The sequence below is a fragment of the Anarrhichthys ocellatus genome, unplaced genomic scaffold, assembly GCF_004355925.1.
Source record: "Anarrhichthys ocellatus isolate YVR2014 unplaced genomic scaffold, GSC_Weel_1.0 scaffold253, whole genome shotgun sequence".
Taxonomy (NCBI): Eukaryota; Metazoa; Chordata; class Actinopteri; order Perciformes; family Anarhichadidae; genus Anarrhichthys; species Anarrhichthys ocellatus.
Window position 1 is genome coordinate 7306 of NW_022280282.1, and position 25118 is coordinate 32423.

The following is a 25118-nucleotide window of genomic DNA, read 5'->3' on the forward strand; positions in this document are numbered from 1 at the left end:
GGGGGGGGGGGGGCTCTGATGAGGGGCTGTACTGTCGAAACCCGGCACTGGAGGCTTCTGTGAAGTAACAGGGATGTTGAATATGGAAGCATCAGTATTGGGTATGGCAGAAGACCTCCCCTCTTCCTCCTTGGATTAAGGCTTTGAAACGAAGATGGCAAATTTATCCTCTGAATAAGATTAAATAGCCCTTGAATCTGTAGCCTCTATCCCTGCATTGGATTAAAGTCCTCTAGGATTAGACAAGGCAGACTTTATTTGACATCCTGCACTTTTAAACATTTGTGGTGCAAATTATACATTCATTTGATTTAGAAACATCCACTGGTAGGGATGTAAAGCTCATGGAATGTCCTTCATTTACTTTTGGCAATGTTTGATTTTTGATAACTCAGTTATCATTAAGAGCTCAAAACATACAAATCTTTTCTTGTATGTTGTTTAAACCTCAATTTGAAACGAAGCTAAATTATGTGAATCTTAAATCCAACAAACATTCAAAATAGCTGCTCTTGTTCTGGCCATCCCAGATTAGGTTTTTGTATATGCACATTTTTCTGTATATAAAGTAGAGGTCACTAAACATGCATTACACTTGAAATAAGCCTGACTCATTCTTATATCAGCAAAAGTGATGTAGATCACAAATCCCTATATCAAGAAGCAAAAACATGGGCTGCCCTGATCTCCTTAAGTTTATGCGTTTTGTTGTGTAAGAGCATATCCATGTGGTGAGAGGTAAGTCCACTGTCTATTCACTATAACTGTCTTTGGTTAGTCAGCTTCGCAAGGGAGAATTTGTGCAGAAGAGTCATCAGTCATAGTTCACTGGTTAGATGGCGTAGCTGACCGTTGCTTTTTTCAGTTTCAGCATGTCACTGAGGTAAGTAATGGGGTTTATCATGCTCATGTCATATGGAAAACCACACGGCAAACAACACAGACACTAGCCTAACTGTGTTTACTCTGGTCATGACACAAGCATCCCAGCCTCTGTATTTGCTGGCGTTGGCGTGAGATTTTGGTAAATAGTTTGTAATCTGTTGTGTAGCGAGGGGCTATTCTGAGCATAATTGGCCTTGTTTTTCACCAGAGCCAACCTTGGGGCATGCTTGCATGTGCCAGGGGCAGCCCCATGCTGTGTACAGCTCATAACTCGTTAAAGACCAATGGAGCTGATGGGGAGGAGAGGAGGATAACCAACCGCTGTCTTTGTCCACAACATTCTGTAAGTTTAGGAACTCAGTTGCTGTGCTCAGTGAAAGGAACAGAGTCCCTGTTTGATGTGGAGGTAGGCAGACTGAGCGTGAAGCAGAGCCAGGACCAATTGGAGTCTGTCCTATCCTGTGAGACTCAAATTAGGCCCCATTGGGGTGTAGAAAGGGCAAGGGAGGAAAGTGGACCTATTTGGGTGTGATTGAACTTGCCAAAGCGTACGAAACACACGCAGCAATACCCTTGTCACTCTCATGAATCTGCTTCTCCGGACTGATTATGGCTTCCTGGAACAAACTGTGTCTTTTCATCTAACTAATTGTAAGGACAGAATGTAGGAGCTTCTCAATCTGCATATTTCATAACTAGCAATGAATGGAGAAAGGGCTCATATATGCAGGAGGTCACCTGGCTTTAGATATTTAGTCCCTTTCACAGGACTAGCGGGCGTCGATCAGCAGTGCCTCCTCATCCCTGAATACCTTCACTCCCATGTAAGGCCGTTGTCTGCTCAAGCTGTTAATTGTAACCATGGTAAGAAACAAAACAGTGCCATGTGCACTAGTTTTTCTTGAATTCTTTTTATCTTCGAACTGAACCTATCCTTAAAATGCTGTCCCAAATTCTGTCCCAATTCCCTTCTTATAAACATTTTACCAAATGAAATGCCTTGACAGTTATGAGAGTAAGTTTTTCTAGTGCAAGCTTTCAATCACACAAAGCCAATTCTCTCAGGATTAGGAAACAAGTAAAGCTAAACAGTGTCCCCTTGTTCTCAATGCTGTGTTTGTCTCCCCCAAACTCAGCCCCCTCACCTCCCAGTTCTGCCTCTTGACAGGTATACTAAAGGGGCCCATCCTTGTACTTGGTGGACAGCTTTCGCACCTCCCACCTCTCTGGCCTGCTGATGTTCCTTTGCCTGCATTACACATCTTGGGGAGCAACTGTAGTCTCTTCAGCCTAATGCCTGACCAGTTTGGCTGGCAGCTCGAGGTTCAACAGTGGGGGGATTTGCAGTTTCTCTTAAAGAAAGCATAGTTGGAATGCCAAACTTCAGAGCTTTGCCTCAACAGTAGGCATGGTGGTGAAGATGGTGATGTGGGGGGATATCCAGAGAGAGAGGTTGCCTGTCTTTCCTCACTGTGACAGACGGTTCCAAAGAGAAATGCAAGAGGGGGGAAAACAAATTATTCACTCCGCACTGGGTATCCCATTTATATGCAAAAAACTAAAGAGAGAAATATCCGAGGGTAAACGTGTCTGTTGACTAGAAAGAGATCTTGGAACATTTTGCCTGGCCACCCTTGGATTTAAGGATGATTGTCAATTGGTTATTGGATCTTTATTACTGAATTTTGCAATGCGTCGTTATTTCTTGTGTTCCTCTCTCGCAGTCAAACTTAATGTCACTGCATTTCCTAAATTCAGCCTCCATTATACATAATTTTTCATTTACTTTTTGTCCTCTGAGCTAACGGCTAACAAGCCTCACAAAGGCAGTAGCCTGCAGAGTGGAACATAAAAGCCCCCCACCTAGGTGGAAGGTGCTGTGTGTCTAGCCTGGGGCTCTTTTTTTAAACACCAGCTCTTTGTGCATGCAGTCATGGGAAAAAAGAGCTTCAAAGGTGAAACAACAGGGAATGCTTCGGCATGAGCATAGAAGTCTGGGAAGGCAAAGTTCTCCTGCCTTTTACCAGCTGCATGTAATCTACTAATCCGTCGAGTGGACCGCCGGTGGTTTGTCGACAGAGGTAGACCAGGTCCACTGACCACAGGAAGTATGTTGGAGGAGGAGGATATCAAGGGTTGTATGGGCCACCCATTGCAGTGACCCTGCCCAAGTGTTGAAGGTTAAGTGGACCCATTTTGCGAGACCCACTTATAGTCTGGACAATAGGTCAAATTTGGACTGAAACAATAAGGAATTTTTTAGCAACGCACATAAATACCGTATTAAGGATGCAGTACTGGTGAATGGGTAATATGAAAGACTGTGGCATTTCACCCCTAGCCCATTGAAGAAGAATCCATTTGAACAAAGCAAAGGTTATTGAGTCACGTAGTGATTGATTGAAACATTTGGTTGCTTGTCTTTTGAAGAAGGGGGCAAGTCTCAAAGGAGCCCCTTGAAACCTAGCCATACCACAGCTTTTGATGAATGCACAATTTCTTTGAAACAACTGCCACTACAGAGTTCTAGTTGGTTATTTAGGGGTGAGTAGCTGGAATGTCCAGCTGTGGTCTGACTCAATAGGACACATTGAGAGGTTTTGATTGACATTGGTCATGGCTAGCCTGTCCAACATCCTATTTAGCCCCCTCTGCCATGAACTGCTTCCATTTGATTGGACCTCTGTAGACCCAGTTGTGACATGTTTAGTGATTTCACACTTGCTTTGCAAAAATAAGCACCCCTCTGTTCCATCAAATGTTTTGAAGCATAGATAATACATTGCTCCCATGATTTGCAATGCATGACTGAGCATAGCTAGGTCCAGAGCGAAAGGAATGTTGCCAAGTCATATTGTGTCAGGCCCTAGTTGAAGTTTTGTGCTGCAAAGAATCAAGTCAGTGATGCTAAGTCTCCAAACTGAGACATTTGATGTGCACCTCATGGTGCACATCAACAAAAAGCAACGGCATCTTTTTTAGCATTGATGGCCTTGCGCAATAACAAAAACTATATTTCTTATATGGTAGTCTACACCTTGTGGGCAGTTCTTAAGTGTTAAAAACCTTTTCACATTGAATGCTTGGGTCTAATATACTTTGTCCTTGCCTAAGTACCAACAAAACACAACCATTAAACAAACCAACAGTGTAAAGACTCAATGCAAAACAACAACCATGCAGGTTGATATTGGACCTGCAGAAAGACTTGTACTTGGGTGAGATACCAAAGATATAATTTTACATTATAACACTCTAGTGGCCTGTCGGTTAGTGGTCAAAAATATAGAGCTAGAGAATAGTATGACTATGGCTCCAGGTTTCATGTTCTCCAACATCGCCTCCCCACATACTGCATAGACTAAATCAACTATCATGAGTCTACGGCCTTATCTTTGTATATGTGTAGCTCCATAACATTTAACTGTTAGAGTCTGCTCCAGAAGAGCATCAGAATGTTTTGGTATTGAGGTGTCATCTCGATGGTGAGTGATCTGACAATGTTTTCATTATGGATCCCCCTCGCTCCTGCAACTCCCGTCCCCACTCCCAAACAAGAGGCTGGAATGTTGGGTTTCCATGACGCTAATGAAGTAAAAACCTGGCAATGTCTTACTGGCAGCCCAGAGCAGCTCCTGATCCGCTGCCTCCTTCTCATCAGGTCTGATCCCTCTGTAGCCTTCATTCACCAGGGCTTATTATGCCCAGGAATGTCTCTCACTTGCTCCTTCTCTCATAACCCCCACTACAGCAGGGATGTGGGGTGCAGGGGTAAATTTGGGACAAATCCCAAGGGAGCGTACTACCCCAAATACCCCCCCCCCCCCACCCCCCAATGCCAACCAAAACTCCTCCCCTATCACTCCGACCACTAACCATCACACATGGACAAAGACACACACACAGACACAAACACACACACTCCAATCCCTCTTTCCCGTGAAAAGTGAAAAGCTGCCGTTGTGATTTATTGTTCCATAAATGCTTCATGTGGCAGGCCCATGAGGCGACCAGGCCACTGTTTGCTAGTGGCCCCAGGGACAATAGTGAGTTTTCGGCACTTAAACAACTCATGCAAAACTCAGTGGTCTTCCCAGGGGAAAGCAGAACAATCTTCCCAGCAGCTTGTTTGTTTTCCAGTTTTCAGATAGCTGATATTTGCCAATTGAAACATCTTCTGTCATTGCAACTTCTTCCACCAAATGTTCCTTTCCAAACTTTATTTTTCCTGGCAATACCACTGCTGAAACGTATTGCACCAGTCAGATGTTCCGTTAACCGCCCCTCCCTGGTGGGAACGAGTCTTCTTCTTTGTGTCTCGTGCAGAATGGCATCATCAGTCTCTGTACATTATCCTGTGTCCTGCTGGGCCGGTGGACGCAACCATAATGTCTTGCTAATTAGCCTTCATTTAGGATGGTCCAATAGGCCACACAACCGCCATTGAAGACTGGAGCCCATGGAGCTTTGCAAAGGAAGACCCTCTGTCTCGTGGGCATTCATGGTTTAGGCTTGTCCTTAATAAACCTCTAGCTTGCCCAGGCTTGGTGCCTCCAGGGCTCTGGATTCAGTTACTCGGTCGATGAATAGGGTGTATAGCCTGTGTAGGGATGATTTAGGCCATTGTGTGTTTTTGTCATTGAAAGGATAATGTCCATAAATGGGATCTAAACTGACCAGGACCAATTAAGGGTTGAAGCAGCTCATTGTAAACTTTGACCCTTATCAAATTTTTGTGGGTCCAGGTCTCTGTATAAGGCTGTGGGAAGACTGGTTCTGTTACAGTAAAAGATTAACACTGCAAAAACAGCAAGTTAAAGGAAATGTATATGAAATGTATTTCTAATATTAAATAAAATACTTGTTTGTTTTAAAATGTGATTGTTTTACATTAAACAACTATAAAATCTGCCTGTGTTTAATGTAAATGCAGACTTCCTGTTCCGATTTTGTTTAATTTGAGCCAAATTATTCAGAAAACACCATTCAAAAGGTTTGTTTTGGGAGCTGAATACAAGAGTACATGTCATACCACTACAAAATAACTTGGCACATTCTTTCTCTTTTACACGAGATTGTAATTGGAAAATGGCTGAATCTGTACATAGTCATCCAAGGGACCAGTGAAGAGAATGACCTTCTCTATACGCCCATTTGCATTGATTGTATAGAAGTTTTGAGTCTCAGTTTGATGTGTGGTTGTGCCAGAAGCACAACGCTGGCCCTTTTCCTGCCTCGTGGGGAGTTGGGCAGCTGAAACAAAAGAACGAGAGGCTTTCATCATCAAAAACCACTAGGTCCTTGGCACTAGAAGAAGCTGTGCACGACATCTGATGAAGATGGATGAAGATGGTCGCTATGGTGAAGGATAGGACTCTCCAGGTCCTGAAGCTTTTGGCAAGCTAGAGGCAACAGCGCATGTTGGCATGGGGTAGTTCATGTGGTAGTGGAACAGTCTGGGATTTGTGCCTGTCTTATGTAATCATTTTGGTGTGTCCTGTGATTTCAGTTTGTGTGTTGATCTTTTGCAAGTGCTTGATCTTCACCTGGAATTACATTGTGGCCACCTTGTAGTACTGTTTCTCTGAGTCATTGCACCTTATCCAATCACTTCAGCTCTTTGGGTTTATGTTAAGTGGCCTATTGTTGATTTGCAGGGTGTGTTGACTGAATGCATTGAAGTTGTCAGTAAAGCAGCAACATGTATAGCCATTTGGCACATTATCATTCACATTCCTTGAGAGAAAAAATAGGCTGCCTGCCATAGTGCTATAAGAAAGTTGAAACATGAAAATATAAATATATAAGTACGGTGCTCTACAGCATTTTGTTGACAGTTTGTGGGGAGATTTTGCACATTTTCTGCGCTTCATACTGGTTGTTAGGTTATTGTTCTGACCTGTTTGAACTTGTCACCTGCTGGTCAGTTGGTGGTCAGTTGGCTGGATTTCCAGGACAGGACTCAGCTAGCATTGTCATGGCGGCCACACAGACGCAGCATTATTAGCCCCACTGGCGGCACTATTTGTCCCACTCCAAAAAAGAGGGCTAATGAATAAAAGACTAAATGGGAGACAGCTAAAGTCTTTCTGATCCCCCTACCATGAAGGGGTAATCCAGGGGTGATCGTCAGCACAAAATGTGGCTTTGACTGCCTGTAACCATTCTGTGTGTGCGTGTGTGTGCGTCTCTGTTTTACCTTACTTTTTTCTGTTTACTAGAAAGAGATCTGACTAAGAATAATCTCATTTATACACATAACGATGATGATCACATTTAAAGCATGTCAAATAACCTGCCGAGCAGCCGACTGTGTATTAAGTGAGATTACAGCTATAGGACTGGAACATATTTGAGCAAAATGCCAATAATATCTGTGTGTGTGTCTCCAGTTACCTCTTGTATCAGTTATCTTTGGTAAAGTCAGCCATGCTAGTGTGTCGGACCCCTGTGACACTATCCTGCAGTACTCAATATGTTTCTAATGAGTAGTAAAAAAACAACAAAAAACACCTGAACCGTAGTTGATGTACTCGTTTCCATTTCCTCATTCATGACCTCATTCCTCAACAATGTCGAGAGCAGATTATAAAGGTCAACTGATAGCAAAGTGCTTTTTGTCCCTTTTTGTAAATGGTGGTGACTCACTGTTAGTAAAGTCACATCTACTCCACTCAACCACATACCTGAGATGCCATGTTTCCTTTAGTTAACTAGCTAACCAACTGCTAATTGCAGACAGATAGCACAGTAGGTCGTGTTTAGTTATGCACTTGGCTGTTAGGCTAGCACCATTTCAGTTCTTTGTGTAGGTTTGCTGAGTTGTGTGCAATCCCTATGCCGTCGCTACTATTTGTCTGTGCAACTACACCATAAAGCAATCTGTCATGGCTGCCACAGTCACTCTTTCAACCAACAAAGCTGGAATGTCATGTAGTAATCCTCTTTTCCAATGATGTTGCACCATTCATGTAAAGCAGGGAGAGTTCTAAATAGCTGGGTTCTAGGTTCAGTCTGCTCAGGTTTCATAGCACATGAGTCATTGTTAAGCCTCAATGTTGAAATATGGTACAAGTCCCGTCATTTTTCAGACTGAAGACACAATTCATGGCAGGAAATAGTACATTGAAAGGCCATTTACGCTCCATGTTCTATAGCATAACAAACCTGGCCAATTGCTCAATGACGTGTAGCAGAGAAACACTGGGCGACACTGATCTCTTATCATCTCATGGGTCGAAGGTTAACCAGGCTGATGGATAATGATGTAGTAGCTGTCAATGATATTTCAGTGGACACTGTCAGACGATGGTTTTACTGTCTTCACCAATTCCATCATGTTAAATGGGTAATTGACAGCCCCACTGTGCTTATTACAAGATAGACTGAATGAGACGTATACATTAACTGTTATGCTAAAAGTGTCTTTATAACTTTCCAGAGCACCAGGACTGCCTCCATCAGGCGGCGCACGAGCGTCTTGGGGAGCTGCTGCGAGTTCTGAAGTCCATAATCGGCAAACACCAGAGCCTCAACTCGGTGGACATCCTCAGTACAGCTGGAACAGTCATCGCCACGGTCAAAGGTGAGCTATGAACACCAGATCTCCCTTAAAAACACACACATAACTCACAGCTTTCCTGTGAAACATACCAACCACTCCTCCACTCTTCCTTCGGTCTGTTTTCTGTCTCTGCTTATCTAATCCCCCCTTCTCTCATGGCAGTTTTCTCTCCTGGACATTCACTATTGCCGTGTCCTCTCTCTCACACTGTCTTCCCAAGTCTTACAAAGAACTTCCCAGGGAATGTTTCTGAATAGTTTTCCTATAGCTTCAAAGCAATGTAGCTCCTCAGAAGTCACTCAAGTGCTTAGAATGCAGCAGCATGCATTTCAAACCCCATATAGAGAGTAAGAAAATAATATTTGGGAGTAAGATACCTCACTGAGGAGGCAGGGAGAGGCGGGTGTCCTTTGTGCTTTGTCTGCCAGTCCAGAGGGAACTACAGCGAGGAATCCTATTCAATCTCATTCTCTGAGATTATGATCTGGCGTGCAGGTCAATTCTTAACTTGGCCGCCACACAAGACTCCCCCGAGTGTACCTCGTCTCAATTTGCATTGCAAAGAAGGGCATAAAGAGGCTTTTTGAAGAGCTTTCACTTAATGGGGAATGGTGACATGTTGAAGTGAACAAAGCCTGAAGGGCTCTGTGTATGAATGAAGCTCACCTTAGCTGAAATATTTGGAGTATGTCCACACACACATGGGTGTGTGCAGGCATGTGTGCCATAAACAATTATTATGTGCATGCAAGTCACATTTTGCAGTACCGTGACTATTTGTGTGCCATTTAAATATGTTGATGCACAAGAGTATGACCTTTTCAATAACGAAGCCTTAGAATTGACAGCTTAATATGCGTTCTGTAAAGGCTTTTGATTTCGGCTCTTTGATATTGAATTAATTAAGTAGAGTAAAATTTTCAGCTGTTTTTCAAACTTGTCATATTAATAGCAACTGGTTTAAGGGCACAGGTATTGCGTGTTATAATTGAACAAGTGTTTATGGTAAACAGCCAATATTGCTAACAGGTTTAACAGTTACACTATCTGTAATCATGTGGTCTTTTCATAATTCTGTGCAGTGAAGCGTGCTATGACGTCTTTTCTGCCACTAGGTGGCCTGAACCGCTCATTCCTTGACCCTCACACAGGGACAAGGTGATATGAGATGTACGCGCCAATATTTTTCACAGCCAAATCTCAACGCTGCGGGTGTTAGACGTGTTGATGTAAAATGATATGTCTCTATTCATGGAGGTGTGTCATGTGATCAGCAGGCTGTGCTTGGTACACATTTAATCTTTTCTCTAACATTAAAATCACATCACAACCAGGTGATTTTACATATAATAGAATCCTGTGATTTAGTTTTTTTTCCAGTGGAGTATGTATTGCATTTCTACTTCATCACATTCCAAGGTGCACCTCAACACAAGAGGAAGTTTTATCACTTCCTCCATCCTGTGACACTTCATATCCAGTCCCATGCCCAAGTTGCTGCACATTCACATTAGTCTGCATTGGAGGAGAATTTCCTCCTGGACCTGAATTCCGCGTAGGACTTTGCAGCTGACGAGCGTTTTCGAGAGTGTTGTGCTTTTCCACTGAAACAATACCATTTTTCCCCGATGATGTAACTTCCACGTTTGGACCACTGGTTGGGGCCTGAGCATTGTATTCCAGCAAGCCTCAGGATGTCCTGTTGGGGGTAGGGGTTGGACAGAAGAGGAGGAGATGTAACCGCACAAGAGAGTTGTGTGCTTTGAATGGTGGTGGCTACCGTAGCTGGACTGGAGCCCCATGGACACTGGACCTCCTTTTTGGATCCTTTTTGCACCCTTCTGACATAATCCTAACACTTCCTGTGCCTCTGAGTGAATAATTTATACATTGGATTTATTTCTATCTAGTGCTCCTTTTGATGGATAGAGGAACAGCCAACTTTTGGATTCCCGTAAAGAAAAATAACTTGTTTGGTGGCGTGTTTAAAGTGTTTGGACAGAAAAATCACCTGGAAGTATTGGTTACTGTTATGATCAAGGCTTCTTGTTTCTGTTAAACAGGAGAAATGCTGAAGAAAGTTTTGAGGTGGGTAATTGGTAGTTTTGTCATTTGTACCACAGTATAAAACTCTTTCTGAAAGACTTGGATTCGATGCGTTTAGGCTACTGAGGAAGCATCTTAGTGTTCGATAGGTGTTGGTAGGGAGGTGCTCTTCAACTTTCAAGGACTCTGCTAAAGAGTGAAGGTTTTAAGCGCTGATGCTGTTGGGAGCAGTCTTCCTTAGATATTTGAGAAACGATTCAAGATAAGTTGGAGGTGGACTCATACCAGCTTGAGGTTTCTCAACTGATTCCTTTTTTCTGCCTCCGTTACAAAGACAAGATACTTTCCAAACGGGTCAAAGCTAAGCTAACCGAAGACAGCTGGTTTTCTATTTCAAATGTCTACTCTGTGGGTCTTTGAACTCTAGAAATCTCCATTGTTCTATTGGAAAGGAAAGGCTGAGGAAATCATGGAGACAGCAGAGTGGTCAGTGACATCACTGATTTATTGCTCGGTGTTTGGACGCATTTTCTGAGCATCTCTCTCCCAGTTTATTTTCTCTGTGCTCAGTCAGGACAGGAAGTTTATTGTGAAGACTGATTACAGCCGTATTTACACTGCTGTTTTCCCCCCATTCTGTCTTCAGTCATCACTGTGTTTAGACTTACAGCAGGAAACTACTGCCTCTCCCGATTACAGCCGAATATATACACTTGCCTATCTTTGCTTATCTTTTCTGAATTAAGGCACAAGTTGTTTTTGGAATGTCTCTGAGGGATTTTCAATTTTAAAATGTCTGTACATTTGAGATATGGAGATCTTAGCATGATTTGAAGAACATATTTGTATTGACTCCATACTACGTCATGTACAGGTTGTTGAGTCATGAAACATGAGATTCATATCTGCAACACAGCTTTATCAGAGGTGCCAGTGCAAGATGTCTTCTTAATGTATGGTTCAGGTTTCCACCTGCTGAACCCTACTTATTCACTATTTGACAGGGGTGAATTTTAAGGAGGTGAACGAGGAGAACAAACAGAAGCTTTTCGGAGAGATCTACGCTGCTATTGACACATTGGCGTTCACCTTTGGCAATGTGTAAGTATTCTGTCATAACTGGGATTGCAATTACCATTACTTACTTAACTTCTGTGGGCTTTCTTATGCAATCAAACTGCAGACAAGTTGTACTTTTATTCTTAATGTTCCAAATGTATTTGTTCCCTCTCAATTATGGAATTGCATTATTAATTTAGGTAAATTTGTCTTCATATAGCTTATTATAAACAAGCCAGAGGAAGGCAGTAAACGGGTTACATAAAAGCACAAATATTTAATACACGATAGTCACAACATTTTTTAGAGATATAGAGAACATTGAAAATAGAACTGAGCCTTAATATGGCCGTTAATGAATGAACTAAAAACCACTATTTCTGTGTAAAGACCAGGCTAATGAATATCTTACATGTTTCTTCATTTCAGAATTAAAGTGGCACTCCAACGATTTTACACATTACGCTTTTCAAAGTTAAAATAACCCTCGTGTCATTTCGGATTGGGATAAAGCTTTACATTTTTAAACGGAAATCTTTTGAAAATGCAGGGAAGGTCTAAAGAAAGATGCTATTGAGTGGCATTATGGGAACTGTAGGATCCCATGTTTTTGGGGGCTTGTGTATGCTAGAGACAAAAAGTCAGCATATCTCAGCCTCTGCCAAATATATTTAGACCATTTTTAACCTCTCTTATGTGAGTCCATCTACTTTATCGAAGATCAATGGAGTCCACCTTTAAACTAAAACATAAACGGATTTCTGGAAATCTTTTCGTTTAATCAATTTCATACTTTCTCAACTCATAAAGTTTATTGATTTGTGTCTGTTTTCCTTCAGAGTGTCTGACTTCCTTATGGGAGATGTAGAGAATGGATCGGTGTTGGGGCTCCCCCTAACTAAGAGAAGCAGGGTAAGAAAAGTACAATATATGGTGTGTAGTTCTGTCCATCACCCACAAACAAACGGTCTACTAATTCAGCACAAGTGAGGTATCAAATTGTCACTAACCACCCACCAGAACTCTACGTGGCATCCCAACTCAAAGGCTGATAATAGTATATACATATTGGCTTCATACTTAAACATACGTTTATTGTTTGTTCATTCAATATCCCATGAACTCCAGGATGTGGCCTACTGCCCCTGAAATGTCAAGTGAAATATCTGAAAAATGAGCTGTCAGAGTTTAGGGGTTAAGTGAACGCTTGCTGGCTGACGCATGTTTCCAAAATGGTCTAGCTGGAAATGATGAATTGATGCTTTGAATTGTTGTTTTCCTGTTGTAGGTTTCATAACATCTCTTAAGGAGAGGTCATTGTCTGATAAGAGTTGTTTAAAGTATGTTAGCAGAGCGTATCGTGCTTTGAGTAGGAAATTAATCCTCCTCATTGTTGATTGATTTTTATCCGTCTTCTTTTCAGTCTTTTGAGAGTCTCTCTGCGGAATCTGGAGGATCTGGCCCTGAGAAAGATGATCTGCCAGGTAAGACAGATCTCTATAACACACGGCTTCTGTACTCTGGCACTGCTCTACCAAAGTGTTTGGCGGGGGAGGGAGGGGGGGAAGAATGTAATCCTGGCAAATGAAATTCGTTGATCTACTGTTTCTGCTTCATTATTCTGTGTTGTTTGGGCTGTTTCACTTTCACTGAAGTGTTGTTGGGTTATCTGGGGTAAGAGCACAATTAACTCTCAAGTCTTAATTTCCAGCCACCTCAATCACTTATTAATACATCCAGCAGTCAGTGTCCTGTCAGCATTAATTATCCTCAAATGGTATTAGCTCATATGACGCTCACCCAAGGTGACTCGCTGACACGGATGCAGCAGTGGTGACAATTGCATGAGCGTTGGTCACTGACCGTCATGCTAAAGCCCAGATTTTACAACATCCTTGGTGGGGGTCGCTGTGGTTTTCACAGGGCCGTCACAGCCGGTTCGGGCAGAGGAGGTGGACAGGACGCTGCAGAGGCAGGACAGCGGGGTGGAGTCGGCGCTGCTCTACGCCAAGGCCTGGTCCAAGTACACCAAAGAGCTGCTGGCGTGGGTGGAGAAGCGTCTCAGCATGGGTGAGTTGGGGCACAGCATTTCTGACATGTAAGGGAGGCAACAGTGAAGTAGCGGCTATCATGTGTTAGTATCATGGACCATGTACTTAACTTTAGTACGTCATTATATAAGTCTGGGTAGTCACGTCAGGGAATCTTTACGAGATGTTTTCATGTGTAGGTCATGCACAACAGCTTAAACACTACAGTAAAAGTAATAAGAGGTTTCTCATTGTTGGGACTAATTCAAAAGATTCAAACAACAATTTTTTTTAATGATCCATTACAGATGTGTTTTTAGACTTAACAACATCCTTCTAGTTTCAAACTGCAAGTACAGCATTCTGCACCGTGAAGCTCAAACATCCAAGTGACGGAACAATAAGCAAAGCACATCTTTGTCCTTTAAGTTTGGAGTTGTTTTTACCGGCAATTGATGCGTTTACTTTCAGTAATGAAACCCACTTTTGGATTTATCTAAAATATTAAAATGTTCTTATTCTTATTCTTAAGGTTTGTTCAATTTCCGAGACGATTACTTTTCAGCTGTTTTTGGTTCATTTGTTCAGTTAGTCATGAGCATTGCTCATTGATTTTTTTCAAGAGGGGATGCATGAGGCACTTATCCATAATCGGTGTATTACTACCTACAGTAGGTGATTCACTAAAGTCACAAAATAACAAAAAACAACTAACCCATCGAGGCAGCGCGATACCAGCGTCTCCCGTGTTCTGTGAGGTGAAATTACTGTTTTTGTACCACCTTTGTCTGGTGGCTTTGAATAGACATAAATAGCGACTTATGTTCCCCGTCTGAAAGGGCTGTCTGCAAGGTAAAGGGGTGAAAATATTCTAATTATAACTTTGCTGCTACTTCTGAATACTTCTCCAAATTAGTGTTATGCCAACCGCAATCCACTATAGGCAATACACTGACGATGGATAAATACCTCATACAACCCCACTTCAAAAAAATCCCAACTATCCCTTTAAACTAGCCAGAGCCACAAATGTGAGGATTAATTAGGGGCCAACTTCCTGAGAAATGTTTCTCGATCACCTGAGCTGGACTTAGAAGTCTTATCAAGTCTCAAGGTTGAGTGTGAAGTGTGAGGGCTTTTGTTCGGCTCTCCGGTTAATGAATGCTCTCAGTCTAATACTTAGTCAGTTGGCCAGTCAACACAATGTCACAAAGCACTCAGTCAAGCCGTACAGAACATTTGTTATCGGGCAAACATACCTGTTGTTTGTTTAAAGACATCAACGTTGGTTAATGGTTTATGTACTGATTAATTATATAGATTTGTATCATGACTCCAGGACATTGTGTGCTTTAATCTGCAAATGCTTAAATCATTTTCAGGTAGTCGTTTTTAAGGAAGCTCCACTAGTTGATACAATAAAGGAACTTTGGCACACTGCAAATATATGCACACACATAAATGACCGTTTGTATGCCGGTAGAGAGTGCTGTATATGTTGGGAAATTCAACTAAACTCCTGTGCTCTATTTGCAGATATTGAGTGTGCAAAGAGTTACGCCAAAATGTCCGAATCTGCTAAGACGCTTGCAAGTCAACAGGTAAGTTTGATGATGCAGGTAATTTGACTTGCACCGGCATCACAGTTTTGCTGCCGCCTTCTCGCTGTCAGGGATTAACGTTTAGACTTTCTCCTTCTCATTTAAGGAATTCATGCCTTTTCGTGAGATCTACATGGCTGCCTTCAAAAATGACATTGAATACAGCCAGCTGGTACTTCACACTGCAGCAGTACTCCAAAGCAACAAATACATGCAGGTAATCCAGCAAAGCAAAATCCAGCTGCATTTCTGAACGGGCACTTGTTGGGGTTGTATAATGGAAACAAGAGGACAGACTGACTGTGTGTGGTGTCTTTCTTTCCAGCCTCTCCTGGCCAGAAAGAATGAGCTGGACAAACTACGAAAAGAGGTCAAGGAGCAGTGGCAGAGAGGGCAAAAGAAAATGGTAAGTCGATTGCCATGAAGGCTTTATTCTCTAGAGGGCCACACACAGAATCTTTCCCTGACCCAGGGGCTCGGTCCAAGGTAGCTCTTGAAATGCCTGAACCTAACATATGCAATGCAAGCAAAAGCTTTTGGTTTGCCCTATAGTCCTGCAGCCTGCCAGACAATCATTCCATTCCACATATGACAGAATAAGCATCATTAACTAAGCTAATAACACTCGACAATTGTAAATGATTAGTGTTTAACTAATTCAATTAAATTAAACATTTAATTAGTTAAGCGCCCACACTTGTCATTACAAAATAAAACCAATCATTGAACTATTATTGCGTACTGTATGTAATACTGTATACATTTCAATGGTTCTGGATAACATTGAACTGTTTCAATGGTTAAGTAATTATTACAGATTATTATTAATTGTATTTTTGTTAGCATTGTTGGACTAGTAGTGGATTTTGTTTTATTGGACGGATCCAGAGGCAGCGATATAGTTCCGTTTGTCCATCTGTGTTTTAACTTAATATGTGTGTGTCACCAGAACGAGGCAGACGGTGCTCTGAAGAAGGCGCGGCTGCTGCAGGTCCAGCGGCAGGAGGAGTATGAGAAGGCCAAGGTGTCCACCAGCCGCCTTGAGGAGGAACAGATCGGAGGAGGAGGAGGAGGAGGAGGAGGAGGAGGAGCAGCGGTGGTCAAACAGCTAGAGAAGAGGCGCAGGCTGGAGGAGGAGGCCCAGCAGAAGGTACAGCACCTCTCCCTGCTTGCCCTGTGGCCCTGTTAATGTCGTACATTGTAGATTTCTAATGGCCCCTGAGTTAATCTTATAGGCTTCTTTAAAAATGTTGTGTCTGATGAATGACATTTTTGTTTGTTGAAGTTTGTTTTAATGATATGATTAGACCTAAGTTGCATTGTTTGGCATTTCAAAAGTCCATTTTACTCAGAAGCATAGTGATGTGGCCGGTAGAGCTGCTAACAACAACTTGACAGAAACTAAACACACAAAATAGGAACCCAAGTACTACTCACACATTCATGTTTTGCTGTTCTTTGTTGAAATGTATTTGACATTGAAAGTACAGAGAGACAGAAAAAGGTGGAAAGTCATAACAAGGATTCTGGGCCAAGCTCCAACATTTAATGCCATTGCCACAAATCAGGCTCCCCAGACCATAGAGACTATCCCAGTTGCACTATTCAATTACATAATGTCAATTAAACTGTTGCTAGCCAGGTCAGAGTTTATACAAGCTGTTGCATTCGTTATGACCTCATTATCAGCTCTCAGTTTTCCGTTTTTTGACGACAAAGAACAAAACAGACATTGGAGTGTAGACAAATGGATCTGTCTGGTCAGCAAACTATCGGACTTAAAGGAATTGTTCTCCTGTGACACTAAAGATAGAAGTTCATTCTCAAGATCTTTTGTCATTTATTTGTTTCATCAACTTTAGACCATGTGACTTACAGCAGTTGGAACTAAACTGGCTCAAGTCAAATCATATTAATGTGATCAGTCATAGAGTTGAGAATTTACTGATTTGTCTCCTTTCTGTTGAAGGCTGATGAGGCCAGGGAGCACTGCAAAGCATGTCAGATTGATGTTGGGGACAAGAGAGTCGATCTGGCCAACACCAAGAGTGAGATCATCACTCAGATCCGAGAGATGGTCTCCCAGTGCGACCTCACCCTCAAGGCCGTAAGTTCCGATTTGTTAACTGAAAATGTTTGTCACAAATGTTGTTTTTAAAATTTTAGAACAACTTGAATAACAGAAATGACATACTTAATCTCGGACAGACTAAGGAGGTGGCACTCAATACCTTAGGCACAGGTTAATGTTGCATGGTCCTTGTTTCAGATGACGGTCAATTGGTTCCAGCTCCAGCAGGCGCAGGTTGTGTCCCTTCCTGTCAACCACCAGAGTCTGTGTGAAAATGCCAAACTGTACGAGCCGGGCCAGCGCTACATCGACTTTGTCAGGGGTCTACCCACTGATGGGCCTCGCCTGGAGTCCCACTCGTTTGATTCTGCCGTCACACAAAGCACAGGGTGAGACATCAAGACGCTGCTGCAACACACGGGTTCAGTGGCTCGTGTTATCATTGTGGGGTTTACAGGCCATTTAAGCAGATACTAAACTCAAAGATTGTTTTTTTCCATTCCTGAAAGTTAAACCGTGCAGTAAAATTAATCTTTCACTTTGAGAACGTATATGTGTAAACCTAATAACAGTCCATCATATTATAAAGTAGGTAGGTATACAATAATGAACATAACTGGAATATCAGATGCTTATAAGTAAGCCCTGGTGTTTATATTTACTTTCTCTGATTATAAAGGAATTAGTTATTTGTGTAAGACAGATACATTGGTGGCTCACAGAGGGCGTAACAGTTTATTTCAATGTAATTTAATTAATTTGAAATGTTCTATCAATTTAAAAAGATTTTCAGTCATTTTTTTATATCAACAGCTTAAAGCTTGCATCTTAGGATTCTGTGGAAACATGGTAAACAAGTGGTTGTAGATTCAGTCAAATAACTGTAACAGCCTGTGACACTGTAGCCCTGTAGGTGAGAGGTGGAGTGATTGAGTGAGAGAGCTTGTTTTGGAAAGCGTAAAACAATTGTGTTGGCTAGGGCTTCCTGCGGAAATGACTGCGGTCACGGGAGAGAGGAGCAGTGGATTTACCATCAGTTTTGCTTCAACTCTGTGACCACCTCTCGTTTTCAGTAGCTTTCAAGTTAAATACACAACGTTGTTTCTAACCACCATGGAAAACATGGGGGTCATTTTACATTTGGGTATTTTTCAGTACCCAGTTCTTGTGGTACGTGGTTAAAAAAAGCAGTTTGTTTCTTTTTGAGTGAGTTGACACTGATTTGTAGTCTCTCTCTCTAGCGGTCTGTCTGTCTCACACACACACACACACACACACACAGACTGATGGAAATGAGAGAGTGCTTTGTTCTTACTTAGTTTTCTCCCCCCACCCCTCAACTCTGATCCCTCTGATCAAAAGAATTCAGCTTGGTTGAGAGGAAATGGAACTCAGACACACACACACACACATGCTCACATGCATCCACAGCATTGTTTTTCAAAAGGTTAATTATAGACCGCTGACCTACATACTCTATATTGTGAGAAACATTAGGATACTTTGGTAACAATGACTGGCCTGGATTGCACATCGGCCATTCACATGCCTATCAGCTAATCATCGTTAAACACACATTAACGGCTGTCTTTGGCAGTAAGGTGGGGCTGATCTCAGGATATCATCGTTATTCAGTGCTCTGTTCAGTACTGACGGAATTAGGAAATATACTCGGTGATTTGATCCCGCAGTATAGGAATTACAGATGCAGTTTTAATTTAAATTAGTCTAGAGAGGGATGTAATTGCAAGACAAGAATTCTAGACTGTATTATTGCTGGTCTTAAATGTGAATGCTGTGAAATGTCATATACTTTGACATAAAACAGTAAGAAATTTTATTAAATAGAATTGTACTTTTGTTTACTTTGTTCTGTTAAGTTGATGTATACGTTGTGTAAAGCCCTCTGTGACAAATGCATTTTATTCTATATTGTCCAAATTGACTTAACCTGTTTTATATAAATGATTATAGTTAGTATTATTCCATGTCGAATGTCTCAAAGAATATAGTTAAAAAATTATTTTCATTCCATCATTTTCCTCCCAAGGATGCCTTTCAACAAGCGCTTGCTAAGTGGCAGCCACTCGTCCCACAGTAACCTGTCACAGGCATCTGTGACCTCTGACCTCCTCGGTGCAGATGACATGGAGAGTCCTATCACTGCCCAGCATGCCAAGATTGCCGAAAGGCACTCCAACAGTAGCATTGACATCCAAGGTACGCAGGTTTACATTTAGCCTAATAGCTCCTGTTCTTGTATAGTGTCTTGTAATCTTTTAAGCAAGTACCTGTTGTTTTAGTTTAGAGAGACCATTGAAGAACAGACAGAGATAATATCTTCTACATTGGCCAACATGTTGTGCAGCCATGTACAAGACTTTATGAGTAATGCTTTATGAGTAACTTGCAAACATTTTGAAATAGGAAGTGAAGTGTGAAGGTAACCAAAGCACTATACTGTGGCCAGTTTGCTTGTGTTGATATCTCCCTATGTTTTGTTTTTCTTGTCCATGCAAGTATCATTCTCCCCAGATCTTTTTAGGCAGTGCCTTTTACGCTAATAGTTGCATCAGTGGTTAATGGGCTCTTGACTTTTAGGCCAATTTTAAGTGAAAAGATAGCAGTTCTAAACTACTGACAATTGGCCATCACACTCTGGAGGCTTATTGGTCATTTAGGTGTTGTTTTAGAGATTCAACACTCCGATCAAATGAAAGAAATTGAGGAACTCTATGTAGGCCTGTAACCAGAAAACATAATCAATAAAAACAGAGAGATGCACATTGCATACCCACTAAAACAAGTCCAGTTATGACTTATACTTCAAGGGTCATAAGTCATTTATTTGTACTAGAAACCAAGATTTCAGTAACATTTATGTTTTGTCTGCAATGAAGGAAGAAATGCAAAAGTTAAATTTTTACAACACGAGTGGGCTGTAATATTGTGTTTACAGCGTTTTAATTTGTCTTCATCCAGGACTCCGGATTCAGGCCTCGTTTCGTCCCTGGGCCTCGGCCAGCCAGGGTGGAGGTATGTGCAGCGACTCGGAAAGTGCTGGAGGGAGCAGTGAATCCCGGTCTATGGACTCACCCACTGCAAGCCCAGGTAGGGTTATTCAGGACGGCAGCTTTAATTTAAGAGTTACCCAAAGTTTACCTCAAACTGTCATTTTTGTCTACCTATAAGTTAAATTTAGCTTTTTTTAAATGACTAAAACTAGTATTTTTGTAATTTATTTTTGTTCATTAATTGGTTATTGGTTGATTATGCACTATGTTGTAATAGGGGTTTGTTTTTCTTGATGGCTTATGAAGAGAATAATTATATAACTACATTCATCTTCTGCATACATCTTTACATGCTGTTACATTTGAGGTGACAGAAAAACACATTTACCGCCTAGTCAAGAAAGCCAAATCACTTGGTTTACCCCGGTTGTTGCACAACACCTATTTCTAAATCTTAAGGTAGTGTCGGCCTTGTGTCATTGCCAAAGACACCACACATTGCAGAAGATAGACAGGATGGGCATTCCTCAGCGCTGACTGTCTGCAATTGCCCCTGGGGCTTGCAAACATTTCTTTTTCTATGAACTTGATGTTCACCCAACTTTGTTAGTATGTTATCTCGGAGTCAAGTGGCTTAGCAACTACTGACAATGGTGCCTCTTTGTTGAACAGTAAGCAACTCTGCTAGTCTACAACGCACGCAAACACATGAAATGGTAGTTTTGGTGCAGGTTGAGTTTTTTTTCAGTGTTTCCTCTGTTGCTGTGCAACAGTTCGTATGTGTCACAGACAGTTTAATGACCTTGTACAAATCTGCTTCCTAAAAATCAGGACGAGTTAGGTCTCCTCCAAGTGTTTGCAGAGGAGGTTTTCAACCAAATTAGTGTCTGTTCACATAGATTGTGTTCCCTTATCAGGTGGGCTTTTACAGCTGACACTTAAAGATACACAAATTCCACTGATTAAATATTAAATGAATACATTAGCAATACATCAAGAATCCCTGATGGGCCTTCTTATTGGGCTCATTAGAAAATCAACCACATTATTAAAATGGAGCCTATTGGAAATGACTGACCAATCCATGGAGGTGTGAATCGCCAACCATCCCTTACTGGTAAATTGATTATCAACAACATGAAGTTGACCACGCCTTTTCTCTTGGCACTTTAAATTCAGGAAAGTTGTCCCAGTCCAGCTCTCAGGAGTTCTCACTCCCAGTCCCACCATTGTGCCGTAGACCACATGAGACAGAAACAAGTAGAATTGTCTTTATATAACAGTGGAGATGGTGACTTACCTGTGTGTCCTGCCTTACTGCTCAGGAGACTTCAAGAGGAGATTACCCAGAACCCCCTCCACCGGCACCATGTCGTCTGCTGATGACCTGGATGATAGAGAGCCTCCTTCACCCTCTGATAACGGTGAGTCAAACGGAAAACTGGAAACTTTCTCAGTGGGATTTAAATGTGTTCCTACACTAAATATGAGAAGAAAGGAACTTGGCTTCTAATGATTTGTTCTTTCTCTCCCTCCACTCTGCAGGTTTGAGTGAAATGGCAATCGAAACAGCCAGCTCCCCAGGTCCCTTTAGAAACACCCAGATGTCCAAGGCGGCTCAAACCCACAAGCTGAGGAAGCTTCGAGCGCCATCCAAGTGTCGAGAGTGCGATGGCCTGGTGGTGTTTCATGGAGCAGAGTGTGAGGAGGTAACCTTGGTTTTTTCTTCTTTTGGTTTTTGTTTTAGAACTAATGGAACAAAACACCAACCATGAGCCCCTATTTGGACCGTCACTAAATGTAGTGAGTCATTCAGAGTATTTCAAGTTCAACATGAACATTGCCAAAGTTTCACAATGGCGTCTTTATCACTCATGGTGAGCAAAAATCAAACAAAAACAAAAGAGCAAGACCACGTCGTCACTCATCAAAACTTTTGAATAAAGGGAAACATTTGAAAGTGGCTACAGGCTCTCCTCAGAGACCAAATCCACCAACTGGTCTCAGTCGGGGTCGGGGCAGTGGAAACTGAAGACTTTTTGTTCCTTTTTGAAAGGGGTCGCCTCCATCTCCCCTGTGCCCCCTGTTTATTTTAGATCCAGTTTCTTTCCATATTTACTAGATACACTGATGATACAAAAGACCATAACAGAACGGTTACTGGAAACGTCTTTTTAAAAAAAAAAAAAAAAATGGGTTATGTAATGGTGGTAGACACATTGACAAGACGTAAGAATATGGCTCTGCAGTTTTTTGGAATTCTTCCATGGCATTGGTTCAATGGGTTACCAGACATGAAGCTTTCCTTGTCTTCATTTTAAGGCGTAGTTCACAATGAAACTAGTTTTGAGTGCACATCTTTGTACCCAAGCTATAAAGAGTAGATATGGTTGTGTAACTATTAACTTAAAACTTTATCCTGGTTTTATCCTATTGCTTTTGCTACTATAATGATCAAACTTCAGTTCCACCGTCTATTTTCATCTCTGCCAGTCAGCAGTGTGAAAAAGTCTTTCACTTTTATAACCAAGATACTTTTCAACATGTTTGCAGTGTTCCTTAGCCTGCCATAAGAAGTGTCTGGAAACCCTGGCCATCCAGTGCGGCCATAAGAAGCTCCAGGGGAAGCTCCATCTCTTCGGCATTGACTTCACTCAGGCAGCTAAGAACAGTCGGGACTGCATCCCCTTCATCATAAGGAAGTGTACATCAGAAATTGAGAACCGAGCTCTCAACCTAAAGGTAGTTTCAGTAAAATATGAGCGATAATAATGTGTGATGATGTTGTTCACTGTTAATATCCTGTTGTTAGGATGTTGCTTCTTCTAATGGTTTCTCTTTGGCTTCCCTGAAAAGGATACTGTGACAAATGTAAATAATGCAGTGGTTGGGCCGATAGAGGCTGCCAGTGTTAATGTCAATGATTATTATAATGTTTCAAGATGAATGTTGTTTTCTAAGGAATAATGACGTACTAGTTACATTTGCAAATCCTGGCACCAGATTGCTGTTTGCACCAAATGAATGCTAATGAGCTTCCTTGTTAAAACTGAAAATTCGTCCTCAATTCAAATTATTTTGTATAATTCTTTGACCCACATTGCATTCTTAAACCTGAAGTTTGCTCCCATTTGCTGTAAATCCATAAACTGAATAATGTACAGTGTATCGTATTAATAATAAGCCGCAGTGATAACCCAGTTGTGCCGTGGTGATCCTTAAAAATGTCATCTAATTTTCCTGCGTTGAATGACTTTTGTTTTTGTGCTGTGAAGGGTATCTACCGAGTGAATGGTGCCAAGTCTCGGGTAGAGAAGCTTTGCCAGGCCTTTGAGAATGGAAAGGACCTGGTGGAGCTCTCCGAACTTTATCCCCACGACATCAGCAACGTACTCAAACTCTATCTGAGACAGGTGGGCTGCTTTTGAAACCTTATCCTTCGCATAATAAATATTGGGGTATTGTAAATTTACTTACACCCACAAAGAGGGTCATCCAAATGAGGATACGAGTTGGTTAAATGTGTGCTTTAGAACAAAACCACTGCAGTGGTGTTTATATTTGTCTGTATTTATTTTTGGTACATAACTCCCCCTCTCATCCCCCAATTGCTTATCTCTTTTCTAATTCTGTCCCACTTGTCTATTTACTCAAATGATTCAATTGTCTCTGTTTATTATTAACTTCCTTGTTTCATTTATTTATCTGTTGTTTTTCTTCCTCTCATACTTTCCTCTGCAGCTTCCAGAGCCGCTCATCCTGTTCCGATATTATAACGACTTCATCGGCCTGGCCAAGGAAAGTCAGAGTATCATTGTGGAGGAACTGGAAGCTTTGAGACTCAGTCCCACCCCAGTGACCCCGGCCCAGGTCAGCGTGGACCTCAACCGGGTCCTCTTCAAGATCAAGGACCTACTGAGGCAGCTGCCACCAGTTCATTACAAGACACTGCAGTTCCTGATTGAGCATCTGCATCGGTACAGCAGCCTCAGTCAAATAACCCATAAATCACATTTTTGATAAATGCATTTATTTAATCGGTCATTTTACAAGTAAGGATGTGAATTTTATGCTTAAAGATCTCAATATGTAATAAGCCATTCAATAGAGAAAAGATGACTTTGGACAGGTCAGGATTTAAAAAATATAATGTGAAAGCAATATCCCGTCCTCTCTCCAGGGTGACGGAGCAATCGGAGGAGAATAAGATGACAGCCAGCAACCTGGGTATCATCTTTGGCCCAACCCTGATCAAACCAAGGCAGGCGGACGCCGAAGTCTCCCTCTCCTCACTGGTGGATTACCCGTATCAGGCGCTCGTTGTTGAACTTCTGATCAGACACTACCAGATGATCTTTGACACCCCCCTCAGTCCACTGAGTCGCACCTCGCCTACAGAGGCTGACGCTCAACCCCGCCCCGCCCACCAGGAGAAGGAGCAGCAGCTGAGCAGGCACTCAAAGTCGCTGGGAGACATTAAGGAGGTAATTTGTTTTTGTGCGTGTAGCATGTTTCAACATCAATATCATATACAGCACATTTGTCAATTTGTCTTTAAACATTAAATGATAGATTAACGCTTTGTTTTCTGTCCTTATTCTTGTCTGTCTTACCATTACAGCAGAGCTCTAAGGTGTATAAGAGGCAATCCTCGATAATTCCTTCCTCCCACTTATTGTCTGAGGTTCAGAAGACCATGCCCCGCCTCAATGGAAGCGACTTTGAACCTGGTCAGTGTTGTTACAAAGATGGGTAACCCAATAATTCTATTTTTTGACACTGGCTGCTGGATATTGTCTATATGTCCACAGCATTTTACTTGATATGTTAATGTTTAACCTATTGTTG

General features: G+C 41.8%; 1 protein-coding gene across 3 annotated transcripts in view; it reads left to right on the plus strand.

Moving 5' to 3' along the window:
- arhgap29a (Rho GTPase activating protein 29a) overlaps window positions 1-25118 on the plus strand; it is a 33849-nt gene that overhangs the window by 6765 nt on the left and 1966 nt on the right. For 2 of the 3 annotated variants that reach the window (XM_031879377.1, XM_031879378.1), the window contains exons 3-22: window positions 8327-8470; window positions 11500-11596; window positions 12394-12466; window positions 12978-13038; window positions 13478-13624; window positions 15121-15185; window positions 15292-15402; window positions 15511-15591; window positions 16135-16335; window positions 17155-17292; window positions 17455-17645; window positions 19307-19476; window positions 20239-20367; window positions 21596-21694; window positions 21816-21979; window positions 22824-23012; window positions 23546-23683; window positions 24012-24247; window positions 24451-24754; window positions 24892-25000. In XM_031879377.1, coding sequence (XP_031735237.1) covers window positions 8327-8470; window positions 11500-11596; window positions 12394-12466; window positions 12978-13038; window positions 13478-13624; window positions 15121-15185; window positions 15292-15402; window positions 15511-15591; window positions 16135-16335; window positions 17155-17292; window positions 17455-17645; window positions 19307-19476; window positions 20239-20367; window positions 21596-21694; window positions 21816-21979; window positions 22824-23012; window positions 23546-23683; window positions 24012-24247; window positions 24451-24754; window positions 24892-25000 — 2847 coding nt within the window. Of the gene's footprint in view, window positions 1-8326; window positions 10538-11499; window positions 11597-12393; window positions 12467-12977; window positions 13039-13477; window positions 13625-15120; window positions 15186-15291; window positions 15403-15510; window positions 15592-16134; window positions 16336-17154; window positions 17293-17454; window positions 17646-19306; window positions 19477-20238; window positions 20368-21595; window positions 21695-21815; window positions 21980-22823; window positions 23013-23545; window positions 23684-24011; window positions 24248-24450; window positions 24755-24891; window positions 25001-25118 lie in introns of those variants that run through there. The other variant, XM_031879379.1, reaches the window with a different exon arrangement.